The sequence below is a fragment of the Cydia pomonella genome, chromosome 23 (assembly GCF_033807575.1).
Source record: "Cydia pomonella isolate Wapato2018A chromosome 23, ilCydPomo1, whole genome shotgun sequence".
NCBI classification, from domain to species: Eukaryota; Metazoa; Arthropoda; class Insecta; order Lepidoptera; family Tortricidae; genus Cydia; species Cydia pomonella.
In genome coordinates, this window is record NC_084725.1 from 14266208 (window position 1) to 14289097 (window position 22890).

The 22890-nt window shown below is 41.0% G+C and overlaps 1 protein-coding gene across 1 annotated transcript in view; it reads left to right on the forward strand.

Moving 5' to 3' along the window:
* The window catches only part of LOC133530692 (transcriptional activator protein Pur-alpha), a 47707-nt gene extending 36498 nt beyond the window's left edge, over nucleotides 1-11209 (forward strand). The window contains exon 9 of the mRNA XM_061868711.1: nucleotides 118-11209. Coding sequence (XP_061724695.1) covers nucleotides 118-141 — 24 coding nt within the window. The 3' untranslated portion in view covers nucleotides 142-11209. The remainder of the gene's footprint in view (nucleotides 1-117) is intronic.
* The last annotated feature ends 11681 nt before the right edge of the window (nucleotides 11210-22890 follow it).

Genomic DNA, 22890 nt, shown 5'->3' on the forward strand with positions numbered 1-22890 from the left:
CTTTTAGTGGTTCTGAAACCGCAAGAAATGAATCGCAGTGCGTTCTAAGCCTCAGTTTGTTTAACTCGAACGAAAGCGACCCTTGCCGATCCACTACAGAGTGACCTCCCGTTGCAGGAGTCGTTCGGCGCCCGGACCTGATGCGGCGGCCCTCGAAGTGTATATAGTATTTTATATACGTAGCCTGTTATAGATCGCGGCTCGCGCGGACATTCCGACCTCTGTCTCATCCTCCGTTCTGAGCGTTCGTAAGACGCGTTAGTTGTAAGGTATTAATGTGATAAAAACACGTTTTTGAGCTTTATTGTTTTATCTTTTTTTGTATAATTGTAATTAATTTGTCAAGTATTAGGGCGGGAGCGGCCGGGCGAGTCCGGTCCGCGTTCGTGGCCTTTTGTGTGTCGTCGCCGCTTCCACTTTACAGGCAATGAATTACTTGAATGAAATGTAACGCCGGCGAGCGGACGGTTTTGATGCATGCGGAATCTTTGAGCCGGTCGCGGAGTCCCTTGCTTGAAAGTTACGAAATAAATGCTCCTAAAAAACGGACAGACAGACAAACATGACGAATCTATAAAGGTTCCGTTTTTTGCCATTTGGCTACGGAACCCTAATTACGCTCTACGCTGACGCTAGCAAAATATCATCATGCATGTGTTCGACGCTCCACGCCGCTAGCGTCAGCGTCAAGCGTAATCGCCCGGAGCGTGTGTCTTGTAGTGGAGTGGTGCTGCGCTCGGCCCGGGCGCTCCCGCAGCGCGTAACGTAGGATATAAAAATTGGTAAATCTAAAAAGAGATTTTGAAAAATGTAAAAAAAAAATCAAATTTAACAATCGTGCACGCCTGGCCGAAATCCTAACGACATAATAAGGAGTTACGTTGATGTAAAATGCCACTTATCTAGTTCGTAGGGGAATGATTTTTTTATATGAATTATGTAATAATAGTGTTTTGACTGAAAACGATGGGGAGCTCGCGGTCCGTCGATGAAGTCCCCAATCTATTTAAAAAAAAAAATCTTGAAATTGTGTTTTACGATTAGATTTAAATTCCACTGCATTATAATTTATGTACGAAATCGGGATATCAGTGATCATGTGCTATGAATTCAATATGCCTTTATTTTGAACGGAAGTGTACATCAGTACCGCGGGTTCCCTTTTCGTGCACCGGGTGTTTACAGGGGGCAGGGCCGAAGCTAAACGACACTCACGACGTGGCGGTCAATATCATGACTCGACTTGAATGGGCCTTCGGCGGTCAAACCGTCGGGGCTTATGTGAAAGAATTTAAAAAAGATTTAATCTTTGGCTTTTATATGAAATTAAAAGCAAGTATACTGTGAAGATCAAAACGTAATAATAACGTATTCCGAACTGGATTGTCTTGTAGTACTTTCAATTGATTTTTTTTAAAGGATAATAGGAAAAAATCTTCACTTCGGCAAAGAGAATTTGAAATAGAGGTAGATTGTCAAAGAAAACTTTGTAGCCACAGTAAATTTACTGCCATCTTTCGACACATGATTAAAACTTTTAGAACGCCATTTGACTTTGAGCCTTATTCTTTCACTGATATGTGTTAAATTTGTTAAATATCAAAAAGTGGCGCCATCTTACCGCGCATCGGCTAAAGGTTGTGGCGCCATCGCTCGAAACGATACCGCCATACCTTTGGCCTTTGATCTATTAGATGGCGCCACTTTTTGATATTTAACACATATCAGTAAAAAGATAAGGATCGAAGTCACATGGCGTTCTAAAAGTTTTAATCATGTGTCACAAAATGGCAGTAAATTTACGTGGCTACAAAGTTTTCTTTAACAATCCACCTCTATTTCAAATTCTCTTTGCTACCAACTGAGCTAACGAAGCTGTCCATCTTTCCTTTATCTTAAATTTTTTAGTGTCGCTCGCAGACTTGCTTGATATCAGTTAGTCTCCGGTATACTTGCTTTTGACGAGTGATATGAGACCATCGTCAGTGTCGGCCGCTCGGCCATCTCGAATCATTAGGTAGGCGCCGCAAGCTGTGATATGTCGGTACAGCCATAGAGAAATAAGAAGTAATAGAGTGCTCACTCCACTCCACTAATATTATAACCAGAGTAACCGGAACTCTATTTTCAACTCCTACACATACCCTGGTTATAATATTAGCTGAAAATCGTTGAGCATTAGACCTTTTGTTTGCCGCGATATCCATTGTCGAGTAGCAGTACTGAGAGTTCCGCTACTCGATGCTAGATGTCGACTGCGTATATAATAATCATTTTGGTACCAAAACTGATGTATGGAGTGAGCACTCTTTTACTTCTTATTTGTCTATGGTACAGCCGAGGGTTGTACTGGCGGGAGGCTCGGCCGCACGCTGGTGCCGATATTTTTCTAAATTGTGGGGTTTTCGACTCGGCCATAACCCGCTCCGAGCTAATCTGAAGGGAATAAGATATGCATTGCATCTGGCTAAAGAGAATCAATTGTAATAGAGAGGTAGTCTAAAAAAAACGTGCCCTTTAGTTTGACATCCAAAACAGATGGCGCTGTACTGCGCATTATGTTTTGCGGTCGCTGAATTGTCAAACGGCAACTTTTGACAGTCGCAGTTACCGCAAAATGCATGGAGCTGTCCAGCGCCATCTCGTTTACCTATAAAATTCGAAGCACGAAATTGTCTTAGATTTTACACATCTTACTCAATTAATGTATCTTTGATTTTGCGGCTTTTAATGTTTTACCTCAATTTTTCAATACTTTGGAAATATATTAATGCTTATAATGTTGCCAGTGAAGTGTCTCGGCTAAATCACTAGCTATTTCATACAAATATTATACTGCCGCAGAGTAACGATATACAACTGAAAATAAATTAAAATTAGACATGTTTTCGTGATTGGGTCTAAATTCTTTTCGTTGTCTTATTTCTGACCACTCTGTCACGCTTGTATTTTTTCTATCAAATAAATAAAAAGGTCGAGTGGTATGGCACGTCTTTCTAGCTGTAGATTATATTTTACATGAGAAAAATTAAAAACAAAATTTCATCTCATACAAGAAGCTTTCCGCAACAATTGTAAGTTTCTGTGTGGCCCAATGGTTGACGGGTAGAGAATGCCTTAAGGCATTAAGTCCGCCATTTGCACTTTTTTTGTATTGTGCAATAAAGGTTAAATAAATAAATAAAAAGCCCCACTCCGTCACATTTTTTGAGAGTAAAAAAAACAAGACAATGAAAATAATTTTGACACGATTATTTGAATCGAGCCCACTTTAAATGTAGTATGATATTGGTCAGAGTATGCCCTTGCAAATATAACCTAGTTTCAGAGTTAATTTGTTCATTAAGACGTGGACCAATTCAATACAAAAACTACAATTTTGTCGGTCGGTGTTAGCGTCAAACGTGAGAGACCCCACTTTAGCGTCATTTGAGCGTCGGCGTCTAGTCAACGCTATGGAGATATAGTATACCCTAACATACGCTAAAAAATGCATCCAACGTCACGGTAGCACTCATTCTCAATATGTTTATACATACACCTAGATAGGCAAAGGGCATAAAAGAGACGGCATAATTAAAATAATACCTATGTAAAAAAGAGACGACTGGTGTTTGCAACTTGCGCGTCGTAGTTAAAGTCCAACGACTAAGAGCAAATTCTACAATCGTCACAAGTGCTTCAATTTTGGAACGCGCATAGCCTATTGTTATGGAAAATGGTGTCGCTACGCAGTTACGCCATAGAATTGACTAGACGCCGACGTGTCAAAGGCGCTAGTGTGATGGGTCTCTGAACGCTCGGAGCCTGTTCCGTGGCCCTCGGGTTAGGGCTTTAAAAGTGAGGGCGGGTTTTGGATTTTTTTAATTTTTCCGCCTAAGCGGTGCGGCCGAGCCGGCTAGGTTAAGTGTGGCGTAGGCACCCCGTGTTAGGGTGTTTTTTTATTGTTGTAAATTCATCTGTTTCAACAATTTCCAGAAATATTAGGTTATTTCTACTCAGAATTAAGAACACCATATATTCTAGGAGAAAATATTGGAACACTCTGTTAATTCCTAGTATTTTTGACTTTCCATTACGTTTCGGTCATAAAAGTACCTTTGAAAGAAAATTTGTATTTATTACTTTTTCTTATTATAGAATCAATAAAGCTCGTGATACTAAGTAGGAATAAGCTACTTCTGGGAATCCTAAGAACATGAACGTTACAACAATATAGAGAAACGCCCGTTGGTCGCACTCGATGGGTGGAGGAACCTTTACGAGTTGTGGCGAGTCGCGGGCGCACCCGTCGAGTGCGTGGCGTGTGCGTGTGTATATATATGTGTGTGTGTGTGTGTGTGTGTGTGCGCGGGACGCACGCGGGCGGCGCGGCGCCGTGTTACTGGGGTGCGCCGGTGTGTGACGCCGGCTCCGCTCCGTGATGCGACGGTTCCGTTCCGTGACGCGACGGTTCCGCTCCGTAACGGGTCGGTTCCGCTCCGTGACGTGACGGTTCCGTTTCGTGATGCCGGTTCCGCTCAGTGACGCGGTGCCGCGCCGCACCGCTGTAGTTTAAGTTCAACACTACACCGGGCGTCGGACGTGCCTTTATTTACTAATTGTCTTATTTTGCATTTTTGTTTTTTTTTCTTTACTATAAGTGTATCACCCGTTTTCACCCTCTAATGGTAGCTTCGCGCCGGCGACGGCCCGCGCGTTACGCGGTTTTAACACTGATGCGGACCCGCACGCCGCTTCGGTGTGCGAGCGAGACAGCGCTATGCACGTACCTATATACGACGGTACGCCGCCGCGCACATCGGAGCGTCGTGCAGATCCGCATCTGTGAAGACCGCCTTATCTCGTTATAAATGTAATATTATGTATATCTACGAATTCGAGTCAGGTTAGTAGTAACTCGTTTTTAAAATTTTATTGTGTTACTAAATGATAGGGTAATGTTTTTTTATTAGTGGTACGTTGCCGACAGTTGTGATGTCTCCGATCCTTTTCGTCATCGCTTCGCTCGTCGCCCCCGGATCCAGAAGAGCCTTCACTAGCCTTCATCTCACTGTAACTAAAGTACTAAATAAGACCTTAATATCAACTATGTTTTTCGTTAATGACCAGAGACTCTCGTGCATAATGAAAACAGCGAGTGAGAGTCAGCTTGGAGTCAAATTAAATGTGGTTTGTCTGGTTGGCTATGGCCTGTGGTCTACGGCTCATGGCCTGCGACCCCGGACGCGGCGAGCGAGCGAGTTAGTCCTAGAGTACTTGACCTACGGAGCTAGAGTAGCCTGTAAGCTATGCAGTCATCTCCTGGAGACCATATACTAATAGTGTGGAATAAGTTCGTGACGTCCGATAAAATGTTACATATAGAAAAAAAAGATAAAATATATAAAAAATAAATCACTTCTCTATAATAAAATAGAAATATATCTGCCGGCGGGGGCGGCGCGGGGCTTCGTGCGGGCCGTGGGGAGGCGCACTTGCCTCCGGGGGGCGCTCACCTCCGGGGCTTTTGCCTCCGGGGACGCACTTGCCTCCGGGGCGCTTGCCTCCGGGGAGTTTGACTCCGGGGCTCTTGCCTCCGGGGGGCGCACTTGCCTTCGGGGGCGCTTGCTTCGCGAGGTGAACGGTGTGCCTCCTCGCGACTAGTGGCTTAATTTTAACAACAATTTATGGTACAAAATATAATTTTAGTTCCATAGACGTTTAAGATCTACAGAGTTTATATTTAGACAAAAGTGATTAAAACCGACTTAGCATCGTCGATAAATATAATTAATGTTACATATATGTGTATCCGAGTGAGGACTGACATAAATTTAATGTTAACATAGATCTATATGTTGTGAGCTAGTTATCGCGTGGTGATTACGTCGGCTGCAGGCCTCCACGCGCGCTCAGCCCCTCCAGCAGGCATCCTGTAGTCGTTAGAGTCACTCCCTGCCCAACTTTGTTAAACCTTATCCTTATAACACCTGTGTATGAATGCACACCCTTCGACATATAATTGTTCTTATTAAATGCATCACACATACTCCTCAGAATTTAGTATCAACGAAAACATCATTGTAGCCACTATATCTCCGATATGTCTAGTATAGCAACCATTCTCTTAACGGCGGGAGTGACCAGAGGGCCTAGCCAAGATGACAATCGGCTATCGACAAATTCCGTTCGAAAAGTCAAAATGTATCGAAATGGCAGATGCGATGAAAAGTCACGAGATCATTTCATACATTATTTAAGTTTCGATTGTCATTTTCTATAACCGATTGTTACAGTAGTATTAGGTATGCAATGGCACGGTTATGGCCAGACACCAGTCGATGTATGATGGTTGGGGCCCGGCGCGCGGCCTGCGGCGAGTACAGCGCTGCCCTGTGATACCGCCCCCGCACTTCCCACGCAAGCTTTCACTTCTTCTGTATGCGCTGCGCGAACGCCTGTGGTACGAACATTCACTATCGTTCGGCTATGGTCGAAAGATACTATGCTATTTGATTCACGCCCAAATACGCGATTTATAAAGTGAATTTGAAAAATCGAGAATATATTCGCGCTTTCACCCATACGTACGACTCATCCGCTGAGAAACGCAAGTCATTGAGAATGGCCCCGTATCCGTGTTCCTTCAGTGACACGGATCCGTATTTGTATCGGATGGCAGGCGCTCGTGCAGCGGCGCTCGGCGCCGGATAGTCAATTAATGTAGCGGCCCCGCTCCCCCCGCCCGCACCGGCTCTAGCTACGGGACGACAACACCGCGAAACTATAAAATAAAACAAAAAAATCCTAAAAAAAACAGAGTTATAATAGTACGTTAGTTTTAATTATATTTCTGACAAGAATCGATGTTTTACTAAAGTTTATTTACGCGTTCGTCCGCGGCGGCCCGCGGGCCGCCATGACCGAGCGGCATCGAACTCACGCAATACACGATTTTAACTACACGTAAGCAATACCACAGTACCTGAAATTAAGGAAAAAAAGAGTATAAAATGTAATAGTACGGAAATAGTGGTCGAAGCACGCCGCCCCGCGGCGTCCTGCGGGTTCGATGGACGTTCAGTTTAGTTTCGGGTGGTCGATCGTACTAAGGCTTCTGTAATTGTTAAATATTGTCAAATAAAGTAATTAAAGTAACGGATCTTACAACGTTCGTATTTGTATAGCTGGAGCGCTCACCGTAATGTTCAGCCATTGCAGTAATCTGGGAGCTGTCTGAATCAGTCGCGAGACAAGTCGGTCGACGAATCGGCAGATTAGCGGTTAGGGTAAACGGTTGTAGGGAACACGAGCGGCGGCGCGCGCCGGCTCCGTGTCGGCGCCGGCGTGCGCAGTCGGGACGAGGGTGAAACAGCTTGACTCTTTCATAATACTAAAGAAAGATTATGGAACATGACATCAGTTTCCAATGTAGTTTGTCCGAAGACAGACGTGTATGTAGGAGTGGCCGCGCGGGCCGGGACCCGCGTGGCGTTATCAGACGTGGGGAGTGAAGTTGAACAAATACTGCCAATCGATTGTAGGTTTATAATAATAATGGATAATGATTTGTAGAATTAAACCATTTCGAAATATTGTGTCCTGAATATTTCATATTTTATGTATAGTATTGATAACGGTGGCTAAGTGCCGTTCAAATGTTCCGCTTCGGAAAACGTTCAGTTTCGTTCGTGCCTTCAACTTCACAAAGTAACTGACAATAGCATTGCAATCGGTTAGCGACACACTGGGAGTTTGGACGGACAGGGCCACCATGTAAATGTTTTCTTAGGGTCAGGATGGATACAAACTGTGTTCTGTAGAGTACCGAGCGACAGGGCGTTGACTAGATAGCAGGCGCCGGGCCGCCGTGCCGGCTCCGGCGCGGATACGACGCGGGGCCCGGGGGCTCGGCGCTGTAAGTAATTTGGTGCGAATGGGGTTCGCAGAAGGAGCTAAGTTGTAAAAAAAAACTAGATTGCTATATACATAAAATTGTTAGGTTTAAAAGTGTTGGCATATTGGGTGTTGTGTACCTATGGGGAGGTAGTCACGAACGACTGCTTTTGAATTCTCGATTGACGTGCCCCGTGTGAATGAAATGGTAGTTAGCTCTGATTTAAAGCTTTTACGAACTTTATTCGATTTGGCACCCAATATGCACAGGAAAAGTAGTTGGTAATTTTTGATATCGAGAATTCGGAATTGTGGGACTGATGGGGCTCATATGATGAGGATAAATTTTTTTTCGGATTATTTGGATTATTCTAAAAAAATACAATTCGTGTGTGACACGGCTCGCTTCTCTCTGAGACTGGTTCGGTGTGTGCCGGGCGGGGCCGCGGCGCGACTATCGCGCGATTGTCGGACGACAGTCGCACGACTGTCGCGCGACTTACGCACAGTCGCCGCGTCGCGCCGCGGCTTCCGACCCGGATGAGATTTTGTATCCAAAGATTGTATAGTGTGATGTATAACTTCCTATAGGTTTATTATTATTATACTAGTATTTTATACTTGTTATTTTTCTATTGTTTGACACTAGTTCGTATCGGAAATGTTTGGAACATTGTCAGATCTCCAGATCGATTTTAAAATTTAGCTGTTATAATATAAGTTGTGTACCGAAATTGTCGAGGCCGCTGTGACGCGATGCGATCGCGTCGCGGCGCGTCATATTGTATCGCTATGTATTTTTTGGGATGAAGGAAGTTATGTGAGCGCGCGCTATGGCATAAAATGTTACCGCGCTGTCGTCTGTCCGTTGTATAAACGGCATTGAGGCCTTAAGCTTCGGTAATGGGTAAAAAAGTACGTAGTTAAGGCCTTTAATTCTCAACTAATTAGTTTATTGAACTACGAAAATTCTCAGTGAAACAATTTGAATTGTAAACGCCTGTCGCCTTATTTATGCATATTTTTCATCTCTTATCGGAGAGTAAAAATTTTAAAATTTGCAAGTCAAATTGAGGTCTTGCGCGCTGTATGTGAGCGCCCTTAGAAAGGCTCTGACAGACGGCGGCGCGGCGCGCTCGAGCGAGGAGCAGTCAAACTGCATGGTGCTTGTGTACTTACGATGGATATCATTATATTTTCTTTTCTTATACTAAAAGTGTGACGCCTATTTATTTTGTATACGATTCGAATCGACAGAACGACGCAAGAGAATGTCCATGTTTCTAATTTTAGTATTTGTTTCTTTGTAACTTCATGCCCTTTTGTGAGCGACACGTCGACGCTAGCACAGCCAGACGTGACGCAGGATGGAAACGTGACGGCTCGGCGCGGCGTGACGCACGTGACGCCATGACGCATGCGACGAATAAAGCTTGACGACGAACAAAATATGTGTTACTTAATTAGCTCTTCAATGACGCATTGTAACAAACATATGTAACTTGACACTAAATATGACCGGTTATTCGTGTGACTTGTGACGCAGGATTTGTAACATTCCGAAGGACAAAATGAACGTGTTACATAAACTACATGAGATCAATACGGGTAAGCCGACCTTCACATTGGAGCTTGTTTACACATACACATTGATTAGTTTTTATTGCGAGTTCATACATTTGCTATTTGGGTTATATTAAAGAAAATTTGAAATACAGGTGGCTTGTCAAAGAAAATTTTATAGCCGCAGTAAATTTACTGCCATCTTTCGTCACATGATTTAAACTTTTAGAACGCCATTTGACTTTAATCCTAGTTTTTTTAATGACATATATATGTTACATTTGTTAAATATCAAAAAGTGGCGCCATCTAATATATTATAGGCCAAAGTTATGGCAGCATCGTTCCGAGCAATGGCGCCATAACCTTTAGGTTGTGCCCGATAAGATCAAATTTAACACATCATCAGTGAAAAAATAAGGATCAAAGTCAAATGGCGTTCTAAAGGTTTTAATCATGTGTCGAAAGATGGCAATAAATTTACATGGCTACAAAGTTTTCTTTCACAATACACCTCAATTTCAAATTCTCTTTGTCAATATGTACGCAGGCCCCAATGTTAAGGTCGGTCATACTTACCCGAATTGACCTTAACACATAAGGAGCAAAATACGGTAATGCAACTCTGGCTTCCTTTAACCTATCGAAATATGCAATCAGTAACTTTTGTGATATCATAATAATATGTACGAGTACCAATATTTGGCGGTGAAAATGACTGACACATGACACAAATGGTTTTACCCTTCATGAAAAACCAGATACTGATAAACAACTGATCTTTCATGTGTGGTGGTCAAAGATCGTGGGTTCAAATCTCGGTTGTGCTTAGGTTGTATACCATTAAGAGAAAAAAATCTTAAACAATTATGTGTGTATTTTTTGAATCATCAGGAAACATTTTAAGCATTATGTATTAGGTTACGGTAATGGTAGCAGTGTCGCCTAAAGAAGTTTTCACTTCAAAAATGCAATAAGATGACTAAACATTCGTTCAGGATCCTCGTCATACACAGACAACAAAGTGATAATTATAGTGAAAATAATTCGAAGTAATCTGACGGTACCGTGACATCGATTCGAGACAAATGACTATAAAATTAAAATTTTAAATCCCCCTACGCTACATGGCAAAAATGCCTTTAACCATTTTGGAAAAGAGCTGATACTCTTCAAACTGCTGGATCGATTTCTATGAAACATAGCCAAGAACCACCGCAAGGAATCTTGCTTTCACGTAAAAAAACGCATCGAAATCGGTCCATCCGTCGGGAGAGCTACGATGCCACAGACGGACAGACATTGGCATCAAACATAACACCCGTCTTTTTGCGTCGGGGGTTGAAAAATACGGGTTAAAGCTCTGGTTTAGGATAGCGGTGCCCTCATGTAGCTGCCGTCTCCATATAAAATAATACGACTAAATATGGATGGAGTAGTATTTTGTATGGAGACGGCCGCTATCTGGGAAACCAGGGCTATAACCGCGAAAATGGAAGTTCGTCAATTTGCGGGCATTTTTCTCTGTCGAGTGACGTCTTATAAGAGTAAAAGAGAAAAATCCCCACAATGTCGATTTTGCAGTAGGCCCCCAGGGCTTAAGTAACACATACGTGTGTCACACGACATTTGTCCGTCACGCGACGCAGGGGCGTCACGGCGCGCCGGCCGACAGTCGACATACACGAGTGTGGAGCGCGGCTGCGACGCGCGGTGTGCCGTAGGAACGTTTTACGATAAATGGTGAAAAAATAAATTAATTACAAAAAGCTTGGTTTTGTTATTTATAACCCTGTAGACGGATGATAATCAAGTAAAGCCCGACCAGAAATATATGATCATTGTCAAGAGGGCGCTGTTATTCTCATATATACGGTCACAACCGTTCAGTTTCTTATGAAAAATTTAGTTCCAATGAAATTCCGCAATATGGCGCGTCATATATTACTGGTCAGGCTTTAGTGTCTAAGCGAACTTTGCTTCGAATTGAATATGGAATGATGACAAAATGAGGGAGTGTCATTAAATAAACCTCATATTCTTATCATTGCAAATGCCAGGTTTAGCTTGTTTCGACTCTAATGTGTTAATGAAGAGTTTGTTTTGTTGAACTTTTTGACGACCTGTCTGGCCTAGTGGCAAAAAGAATTTGAAATAGAGGTGTACTGTCAAAGTAAAACTTTGTTTCGACGTAAATTTACTGCCATCTTTCGACATATAATTAAAACTTTTAGAACGCCATTTGACCTTGATCCTCACTGATACGTATTCAATTTGTTAAATATCAGAAAGTGGCGCCATCTTACCGGGCACTACCTATAGGTTAGTGTTAACCTGTTGCTACCGGTGGGAACCTATAATTGGCTCTTTGTTATCTATATATATAACTATTGTACAATTTATAGCTGTTGGTTCTCCGAACAATAAATAAATAAAATGTGTATAGCACAGATACAGCGCCATCTACAATACGATGAGACACGCAGCGTTATTCAGGGGTTGACATGTAACAATTTGTTATTAATAAAATATCTAAATTGAATTTAAATTAATTTACGTCTTTCAAAGCCAACACGAACTTTCCCGCCGTCATACAATCTAAGTTACGCTTGCATTTTAACACAACATTCTGAAATATCATGTGAAATGAACATTAACTATGTCTGGCACTAGTTTTCGTTGCCAGACATTGTAATACAAAGACATTAGAGCGAGTAGGAGTTTTATATACCTATAAAACTTAGTCGCTCTAGCTTTTAATGCGGCGGCGGGGTCTTGACCAAGTCTTGACCCCGCATAATCCATCCTGTACATAGCACAACATAAATTCTTCTTCTCTTATTCATTCCAAGTGAACTAGAACTTGGCACCCGTATAGATCTCAATTCTTTTGCCGGCGAAGTCAACAACCACGTATATTATTATTATTGATATTGATTTAGCTCTTATTCCACAATTACTGTTTTTAATGGTTTAACCGCCACTGTTAGAATTTTGCCGGGGCACTGGGGAGTTATAGTCTGATATACGTGCAACAGATGGCGCTATTAACAATCTTTGGATCTTTATAAAATTGTTATATGGATAAAATCTTTTTATTTATTTATTTTATTAGTCCTGCGGTGGAAGCATGGTTCCATTTATAGCCCATAGCCCTACAGTAGGGCTAAGATGGTCGGCTCTTTATCATTTGTCAATAAACCTAAAAATGGAACCATGCTGCCACCACTGAACATGAATAGTATACCTGGATCAGGCATGAGCGGCAGGCTTCGAGGAACACCTGCTGCGGACACGTCGGAAGGGAGGAGCCCAAGCGCGATATCTCACCGTACAAACCTGCACACCTCGATCTCTTTTTGTGTATGGACGAGTCAAAACTTGCACCGCCATAGGTACAGTTGTACCTATATATGCTTCGGCAGAGGGTAAATAGTACAAATGCCGCCTCCCTTCCCGGCGTTGCTCGAAGGCGGCAGGGGAAAAATGACACAACGGGATATTCTTATGTATCTTTTTTTTTTAATACCACGTCGGTGGCAAACAAGCATACGGCCCGCCTGATGGTAAGCAGTCACCGTAGCCTATGGACGCCTGCAACTCCAGAGGTGTTACATGCGCGTTGCCGACCCTTTAAAAACCTGTACACTCCTTTTTTGAAGAACCCCATAATGTATACCCTCGGGAAAACCTCGGCAGCTTATTCCACAGCCGGAGCGTCCGCGGGAGGAAAGTGGACGTTCCTCTTAAACCTCACAGTGCGCGACGATTTAGGCTCTAGGATATGAGGATGAACATCCTGCCAACGGCGAGCGGTGCGATGATAAAAAGTGGCCGTTGGCATAATTTCAAACAATTCTTCAGAGCACAGCCCATTGTACAAGCGGTAGAACACACACAAGGAGGCAGTCTCTCCTTAGACTTAAAGGTTCAATGCCGCTTGTGAGTTTGGGATCATCGACGATTCGTACAGCGCACAGCGCGCCTTTGGACTGAGTCGAAGGGCCCAAGCTGGCATCCAGGTGCTCCTGCCCAAAGGTGACAGCAGTACTCCATGTGAGGTCTGACTTGCGATTTATATAGTAGCAGTCTTTGCCCCGGAGTAAAGTATCACCTCGCTTTATTGAACACACCGAGTTTTTTGGATGCAAGCTTAGCCTTCCCTTCCAGGAGGCTACGTAATTGGACGTCACTGGAAATGACGACACCGAGGATCCCAATACTCCCGGATATTAATAATAATATATTCTTTATTGTGCACCACATAATGAAAAGGGAATACAGAAAAAGAACACACATTACAATAGGTAACAACAGGCGGTCTCATCGCTCAAAAGCGATCTCTTCCAGACAACCCTTGGGTAGCAGGAAACCAATAACTTACAACAATGAACGGGTAGTGCTGATACGAGATTAGAATAATACTGATAGAAACAGCATCACATATCAAGCATAAATATATATGTGGAAGAATTATACTACATATAATATAATATAAGATTGGGATATATATATATATATATATATATATATATCTTTCAGTAGGAGTAGCAGAGAAAGCGCTATTATTCGATATTAGTCCTTGTCAAAGTCTATTTTTTTTATTCCCCAGCGTAAATTTTAGCAGCTGGGCAACAAATAACCTGACCACAAGAGTTAATGAAGTGGATATCAAACTTATTGTGTTTTAGACTGAAATAGTAATATTTAATAACTTTAGTCCTAGCTAGCTATAAGAATACTTGCAATACCCTTTTCAGGGTGCCATGTGTTTCTATAATTTAAATGTAATAACTATGTACCATGGTTCGCAATAAACGATTTCTGATTTCTGATAGTCTCTAGAAGCGGAACGAGCCATATCTTCACCATCACAGTTCAGGGGCTTTTGAGACTCGCCGATAACAGCAAGGGCTGAGATAATGGACCTTTAAACCAGATTGGTCTACCGTAAAAATCGAAATTATGTTATCTGCCTCCTCCTTCTCTCCTCTCATCCTCCTCCTCCTCTGGAGTTGCAGGCTACGGAGACTGCTTACCATCAGGCGGGCCGTATGCTTGTTTGCCACCACGTACATAGTATAAAAAAAACTGTCTCTCTATCGTTTGAATATGCAAGAGTGATAGAAAGGCAGATATTGCAATTTCGATTTTCGCGGACGGTCCTCAAAACTACCCCGACCTCATGGCCTGCCGTGTACAATGAATATCGAAATATTGTTATCTTCCTCTCTACTCAGATATATTATACTAAATATCAATTTTTAATACCAATTTTAAATTTTGGATGACAGGCACTAGTGATGGGATGGTATACACAAATCCTGTAAAACAAGTATTTACCATCAGTGTTTAATCGCTTGCAACATTTTACCATAAACATGAGCCTATGCGCTGCTCAAGTTAAATTTTTCATTGCTATTTGTTAGTTTGAAAGTTAATAGCGCCATACATCCCATGACTGGAGTAAAAAACCATCGTTTTAATTGGTTAATAATATTGAAACCAATTGCAGTAGCTTTCATTAAATACGTAGAAAACATAAAGGACGAATTGGACATTCAACTTTTAAAGCATAAAGCGGTAGAAATTTTACAGATGTCAGTGAAGTATCAAAAATACTCCAAATTTTCTCTTAAATGTCCCATGATTGGCGCCGTTAACATAGATGAAAATCGAGGGTCAACTTATAACAGTGACGAGTCGAGAGAGTGGATGGCACAGCTGATCCGTCGAGATACTGATCTCTTTGATGACGTCGTGTGACGGGAAAGTGTTAATGAATTAACATTTAACGGAACACAGTTAGGTGGAGTGTGACCTCGTACAGAAACAGGAAAATCGATATTCGAAAATTGTGTATCTGCGTCCTGGCCAGGTAGTCTTGTCAGTATGATTGATTTATATATCCATGCCAAATTTCCGCTTTCTAGCATTAACGTACACGGAGGAAAACCTCGGACGGACAGACGGCCATGGCGAAACTATAAAGGTTCCTAGTTGACTACGGAACCATAAAATTCACTATAGATGTAAAGTGCCCTTAAAACAACTGACGTATAACCAGTGTGACAAGTGTTTGTTTTTAATTGAAATCAAAACCAAACATCAAAAGTCGGCGGATACGAGTAGGTCACAAGTGGTCACAAATCAAAGATACGCCGACATCGTTAGACGTATTCCTGATCAGAAAATATTCATATTATTCATGTAGCTAAAGACTTAATGACATTGAAATAGGGCTTAATGTCGCTTGGATTGTGTAGTTTTTCCCCTAGACCTATTGGGAGAGGCATCAATATGCTAAAAGGAAGTCCCGATTTTGGGGTTGCGAGAAGCACGAATTTTCTTGACATGGTAGAACTTTTGGTGATTTTTTCAAGATTTTATTTTAGGTAGCATATGATGGTGCAAAGTGGACGATTCATATGAAGGTGACCTAACGCTCAAAAACTTCCAGTGGTGTTACGTTTCAGTTCCTACCTATAAGTTGTACTTACAAACATCCAAGAAACTTTATTTTTGTCTCACTTCGTACCTTGGCAAGTTGTCACAGTCACAATTCAATACGAAAGCTGTAAGAGATCCCATACTATTGTGCTAATCCTTCTCGTATAGTTACTCTAACTCATACAACAATGGAGGTACAGTCAGCATCAAAAGTAGCGGATCAAATAACGCTTCATAAGTATCTACACATTCTGTAACAGCTAAACAAAAAGTGATGTGTTTCATATACAACAACTAAGACTGTAAAAGATATACTTCTGAACATGAGTTTTAGAAATTTATCTATATTTGGAAAAGTAATCCGGGATGTCAGGTACTTTTGCGCGTTGTTTCATCCGCTACAATTGATGCTGACTGTACTTGCAGGCACTCTAATCTGACCAATGCTTTACGATACGTCCTCTTTGACTGCCTAAACCCAAGTGAACGAGTCTGTCCACCTGTCTTCGTGTCCGTACCACTTCCTAAACCTCTGCGTTGCGAGCAGTATATAGTTATTTTCCGATATGTCTCTGTATTAATCGGGGTATCGTAATAATGTTGTCAGTTTAACAACTAGTGGCTCTGCGAGCCGTAGATCTCGCGATAAGCTTATAAACAAAAAAAAAAACAGACAAGTGCGAGTCGGACTCGCCCACCGAGGGTTCCGTATTTTTTAGTATTTGTTGTTATAGCAGCAACAGAAATACATCATCTGTGAAAATTTGAACTGTCTAGCTATCACGCTTAATGAGATACAGCCTGGTGACAGACGGACTGACCGACGGACAGCGGAGTCTTAGTAATAAATAAATAAAATAAATAAATAAATATTATAGGACATTATTACACAAATTGACTAAGTCCCACGGTAAGCTCAATAAGGCTTGTGTTGAGGGTACTTAGACAATGATATATATAATATATAAATATTTAAATACACAGAAAACACCCATGACTCAGGAACAAATATCCATGCTCATCACACGAATAAATGCCCTTACCAGGATTTGAACCCGGGACCATCGACTTCGTAGGCAGGGTCACTACCCACTAGGCCAAACTGGTCGTCAAAGTAATAAGGTCCCGTTTTACCCTTTGGGTACGGAACCCTAAAAATAACACGTTGAATCATTACGAGTATCACAGCGACAGCGAACTCGCAATAGTCTTGAGTGCCATAGACCTCCCTAGCACTAGCGCTTAAGTTCTGCCATTTTGAACATTTTCCAAAACACTAAAAATTCTATCTAGCTATCGAACCTGCTCACAAACATTCTCTAGAATTGTTTGAGAAATGCGACCTGCAGAGGAGAACCAGCCGGACATACGAAGCAGATTGCCCAAGCTGAAATAGAGACCTTCGCTAACGTTCGGTCAATTATTATCTAACTGCCTACTATCATAAATGTAAACTTAGAAAATATCTTCTTCCTCGCGTTGTCCTGGCATTTTACCACAGCTCATGGGGTCCGCATGACAACTTATCCCAAGATTTGCGTAGGCACGAGTTTTTACGAAAGCGACTGCTATCTGACCTTCCAACCCATCAGACGGTAAACTAGGCCTTATAGGGATTAGTCCTGTTTCCTCACGATGTTTTCCTTCACAGAAAAGCGACTGGTAAATATCAAATGATATTTACCAGTATAACTTAGAAAATATACTTAAAAGTGAAAAATACTTAGTAATCGTCGAGTCGTTATCACGGTGAACTCACAATGGTCTTAAGAGATAGACGATATTGGCGCTTAAGTCCTTGATGCCCATTTCCGGATAAAAAAAAAGAAACTGGTTCGACAAAAAATCTATTTAATCATAGAATCTGGACACATAACTTCAGGAGAGTCGATTAAGAATTGCGACCTGTAGAGCAGAACATCCGGACATACGAAAGCAAAATGCCCGAGTTAAAACGGCGACCTTCGCTAACGTTTCGGTCAATCATGTAAACATAGTGTGTTCACGATGACAAGTAATGCAATGGCACTTAAATCATGTTCGTATGTAGTCGGGTGAAAAAGGGGGAATAAAAATCAGGCTTTTCCCAAATGGTAACTGGCAACTCCCGGCGCGCACGCTCGGAGAGGGAGAGGGCGGCGGTCTTTGATCTCGCTCTCGCTTCTGCTTATTTGCCTATTAAAGGATTTGCTTAATTGAATTGACTCTCGACGATACTCCACTTTTGTCCCCCGCGCCGTGTACTGCAGTGAGACGTCTTCAACCAGCGGCTTTCTTTCATTTCGATAAGTAATGACAATGTGGTGTGTTTTTTGGGTTTCGTAGTCACCTAGAAAACCTTATAGTGTCGCTGTGTCCGTCTGTCCGTCTGTCCGTCTGTCCGAGGCTTTGCTCCGTGATTGTAAGTGCTAGAAAAAAGAATAAGGATCAAAGTCAATTAAAGGGCGTTCTAAAAGTTTTATTCATGTGTCGAAAGATGATTTTACCGTGTAAATTTACCGTGGCTACAAAGTTTTCTTTGACAATCCACCTCTATTTCAAATCTTTGGTATAGGTTAGGTTAGTTCTGGTCAAAAGTCTTTCGCCTTTATAGTTACACGAGATAATTTAAAGTTTGTACTCGCACTTGGGCGGTTTTTTTAACACTTTTGATAAAGTTAAGAACCCGATATTTGGCACGATATTTCTGCAGCGAGCATGTGATAAAATTCAGCTGTGTAACACCATGGAGAAATAATAAGTAATAGAGTGCTCACTCCATACATCAGTTTTGGTACCGAAATGATTATTATATTCGCAGTCGACATCTAGTATCAAGTAGCGGAAATCTCCGTACTGCTAATCGACAATAGATATCGCGGCAAACAAAAAGTCTAATGCGCAACGATTTTCAGCTAATATTATAACCAGTGTAAGTGTAGGAGTTGAAAATAGAGTTCCAGTTACTGATGCTAGATGTCGATTGCGTATATAATAATCATTTTGGTACCAAAACTGATGTATGGAGCGAGCACTCTATTACTTCTTATTTCCCTATGGTCGGGCACACGAGGCTCGAGTAGACAGCGCGAGCCTTTGACAGCGATTTGATTGCGGCTCGATCGGGGCGCGGGGCGCCTCTTTAATTAATGACTGCACTGCACGCTCACAATACCAAAGCCTACAGTGAAAGAGGGAGTCGAAAGAGTAATAAATCGGCCATAAGTATTTCGGGCCATTCTCAGTGCAGGGTTTCGTAGTACCGATTCTGTCAGAACTGGGGCCTATTTCTCGAACGGTATTAGACTAATAATATCAGTTCAAGAACTGTCAAGTTGTATGGATTACCATGGCAAGACACAATTAGAGACATACCGTTCGAGAAATAGGCCCCAGGCCAAACGGGGGCTATTAATTAGTAAGTATCATGTACATTACAAGCATAAGACCTACCTTCGCTTTATACGCCTTTTTACTAAGAGAAGATTTTTTGCAATAACTCAAAAACGGCTGGATTGGTCATGTTCATTATATTGAAAGAAAATGTTCAAAATGTTCATTTTCATTGAAAATACCACACTGCCCAACACGGGCCTAAATTTTGCTTACCGATACACTAAACCTAAAATTATAAACGTCTACCAGTTTTATGAAGTTTATTTTGTATTTCTGCCCGCGACTTCGCGCAGAAGTCTTTACTAGACTACTCTCGGACTTAACTGTATTCCTATTACACCCTTTTAGGCGATGAATGCAGTAATATTGTCTTCAGTTATCGTAGTACATAACTACTTATGATTATGAAATAAAACTGTAAACGCCGATTATATCGCGTACAGTAGATTTAAAATAAATCCCGAAGTATCGAGAAGAAGATAACAACAGTTTCGGTTACCCGACTAGTTCAGTGCTCACTGAACTCATCCACTAGCTCACTGTAGGTACAATCGAACTGTCATATTGGTATTTTGGATAAAATATCAAAATACTTACATAAGTATTGGGACCGTGCGAAGTGCATGGTGGGGGTAAGTAAAGCGATCCCAGCGCATAGGGTGGCAAAAATTAGAACTAACTGCGGATAGCGTCTTTAACATTTCGTAGAAGTTATATGACTCGAAATGAAACTTAGATTTACGATTTCTCCTGAAATATTCATTTAAATTGTATGGTGTAAGTGATCATTGCAATCTGTAACAAATGCTTAATATAACTAACGTATTTAATCTGATAATTGTTAATAATGTATCCATGTAAATAGCTTTGCAAATGCCACATAATATTACGTGATCTTTTTCTAGAAGTTAGTAATGGGTATAGACATTTAACATCGCGGACTTTTTTGTGGACCTATGAATGAGAAACAACCCCACCATACATTGTGTTGTTATAGCCCAAACGGATTAGGCAGCGTTTTCGATTAAAGCTCCTAGCCAGCGTGATTTACAAAAAATCTTAACAAGTTATACTTATACCTAAGCCTTCCTCGAGAATCACTCTATTGATAGATGAAAGTCGTATGAAAATCCGTTCAGAAGTTTTTAGTTTTGGAGTAGTTTTATAAGATGTAGTGAATTGACGTTTCCCCTAGACTTGCGGACGCTAGGTTGCGTGACAGTCGTGCATATAGCGAATAGTATATCTACGTTAAACATAATGTCTCCTTTTATTTCTCTCAAGTGTAAGTATTGAGAAGTACGTACGCAAGTATACGTAAAACAGAGCCATCTCTTTCATAAAACAAAGGGGATGAAAATGCGGCCTGAAGAGATTTATGCGGAGGGGCGTCGTGCTAACGCGCGTTTATTATAATCAAAGGCGCTGTTCACGAACATTAAGCTTCCTGGACTCGTAGTCAAACCAGGATAGCGGCGCTGTGCACTTTTTGTGATGGGGAAAAAATGTTAAACTCGCGTCAGGTGTCACGTGACCGTCAGATTAAAAATTTGTAAGACGGACACGTGACATCATGGTGACGTGCAAATTGAATGTCATCGAAGCCTGGTTACTTCTGAAAAATCGTATCTCATTCAAGTGTGACATTTTATTTTTTTATAATCAAAGTGCTGTCATAACGGTTAAAGAGGTTTAATCTTTGTTAATTGCGTTGTATTGTATCTTTGTGTTGTTGGGTGTCCATGATTGTAGATATTCAAAATTTTCCTTACCAAAAAGTTAAATAACAGAAAAGAAGCGTGATTGTTTTACTTAATATGATGGTGAAAAATTCATTAACATTTACTGTATGTGTAGGCTGTAGGCGTAATTGCTCTGTATATGTTAGGTATATATTAACACTAAAATTCGCATTTCTAAATATCGATATATACGGTCAATAAATATAAGAGTGAACCAACAGTCAGTAGACAAAGGTTTGCGAACAGCGACGCAGCAGGTAACGACCGACATTTGCATCGTAAAGGCGCTCTCCACTTATCGGTTTGTGATCCGATTGTTCTACACTGAACTTTTAATTTGATCGAAGAATAAATTAATAAGAATAATAAGTTATGTTTGAGATACCTTTGTTTTTACACACAATGATAATTGGTACAGAAATATTGGGTAGAAAATTAAAGCAATCTTTAAAATGAACGCCTCTCCATTAGGTAGTTTGCAAACCGCATCGAAATTACAGATCCGGATAATTTTATATATTTGCATCCGGATTGCGAACTTTATCTTCCAATAAAATAATACAATAATCAGTAAGGTTCAAGTATGATTAGTATAACTATTGATTACCTATTATAGGTAATCAATACGTTTCTAAACTGATCCAAAAATATACCTAGGTATTTGATTTCTATTTTTTTATTAAACAGTACAAAATTGTGATTGAAATTATACATAGGTATACTTATTCTGTATATTGTATTATACAATATTAATCCTATACATATAAGGAGTGTACAGGGTTTTAAAGGGTCGGCAACGCGCATGTAACACATCTGGAGTTGGAGGCGTTCATAGGCTGCGGTGACTGCTTACCATCAGGCGGGCCGTATGCTTGTTTGCCACTGTCGTGGTATAGTAAAAAAATAATACCAACTTAAAGAGAGTATTAAGTTTTTAAATAACAACTAGTGTTTATAATATTGCGGTTTCACTTACGTGTTTTTAGTCACTCGGGCTCGAACAACTAATGTTCGACCGAAACCGGATTTTTTGGTGTAACCGGAACCGAAGGTTCGACGGTGGCAAACTTTAATGAGTTCGTTGAAATCGTTGCACATTGTCAGTGGCCTTTAGGCCCCTATTAGGAGCGTGGGGCTTGTTTTAACAGGGGTAGGTATTAACAAGGTTCTAGCTATTAAACTATACACGAAAAAGTACAGACTTTAAGGTTATAACTTCGGGCTATGCTAACGAACAAGCCGCCGCACACCGGTTGGCTGCCATCCGCAATATTGTGTAGATGTGGCAAATGGGTGCAAAAATGTGTGCAGGGAACATTTTTAGGTCATGATTTTTTTGATATGAGCTTTAATTATTTAGCTTCCTGATTAGGGATTAGTGTATACTCAATGTTTATTTCGTGGACTATTACGTCTGCGTATCGTGCTGTTAAAAGTACCTATGTATACTCGTACCTAGTTATTTTTTAATATTTTCTTGTGTATCATAAGTATGAAAGAGGTATGTCAGGATCGTAGCAAGTGGAAATCCGTGGTCTCTGCCTACCCCTTCGGGAAATAGGCGTGATTAAATGTATGTATGTATGTATCATAAGTAGGTACCCTTGGGGCCAGTTTTAACCAAACGCGTGGTAAGTTTAATCATACTAATATGGTATGTTAGAACTGAAATGATTAATGCTTATCACGAAGTGAGTTAAATATTTAAGAATAAATTCATCGTCCAGAACAAATTGTGGGACAAAAAGAAATATTGTACAATCTTAAAATATTACGGATTGCCTGTTGGTAGAAGATGGTTTTAATTATGCACTATGAGAATGCAATAAGAAATTTTATTAATTACTTAAAATCATTATTTTAAACAGCACTCTAAACGTTAA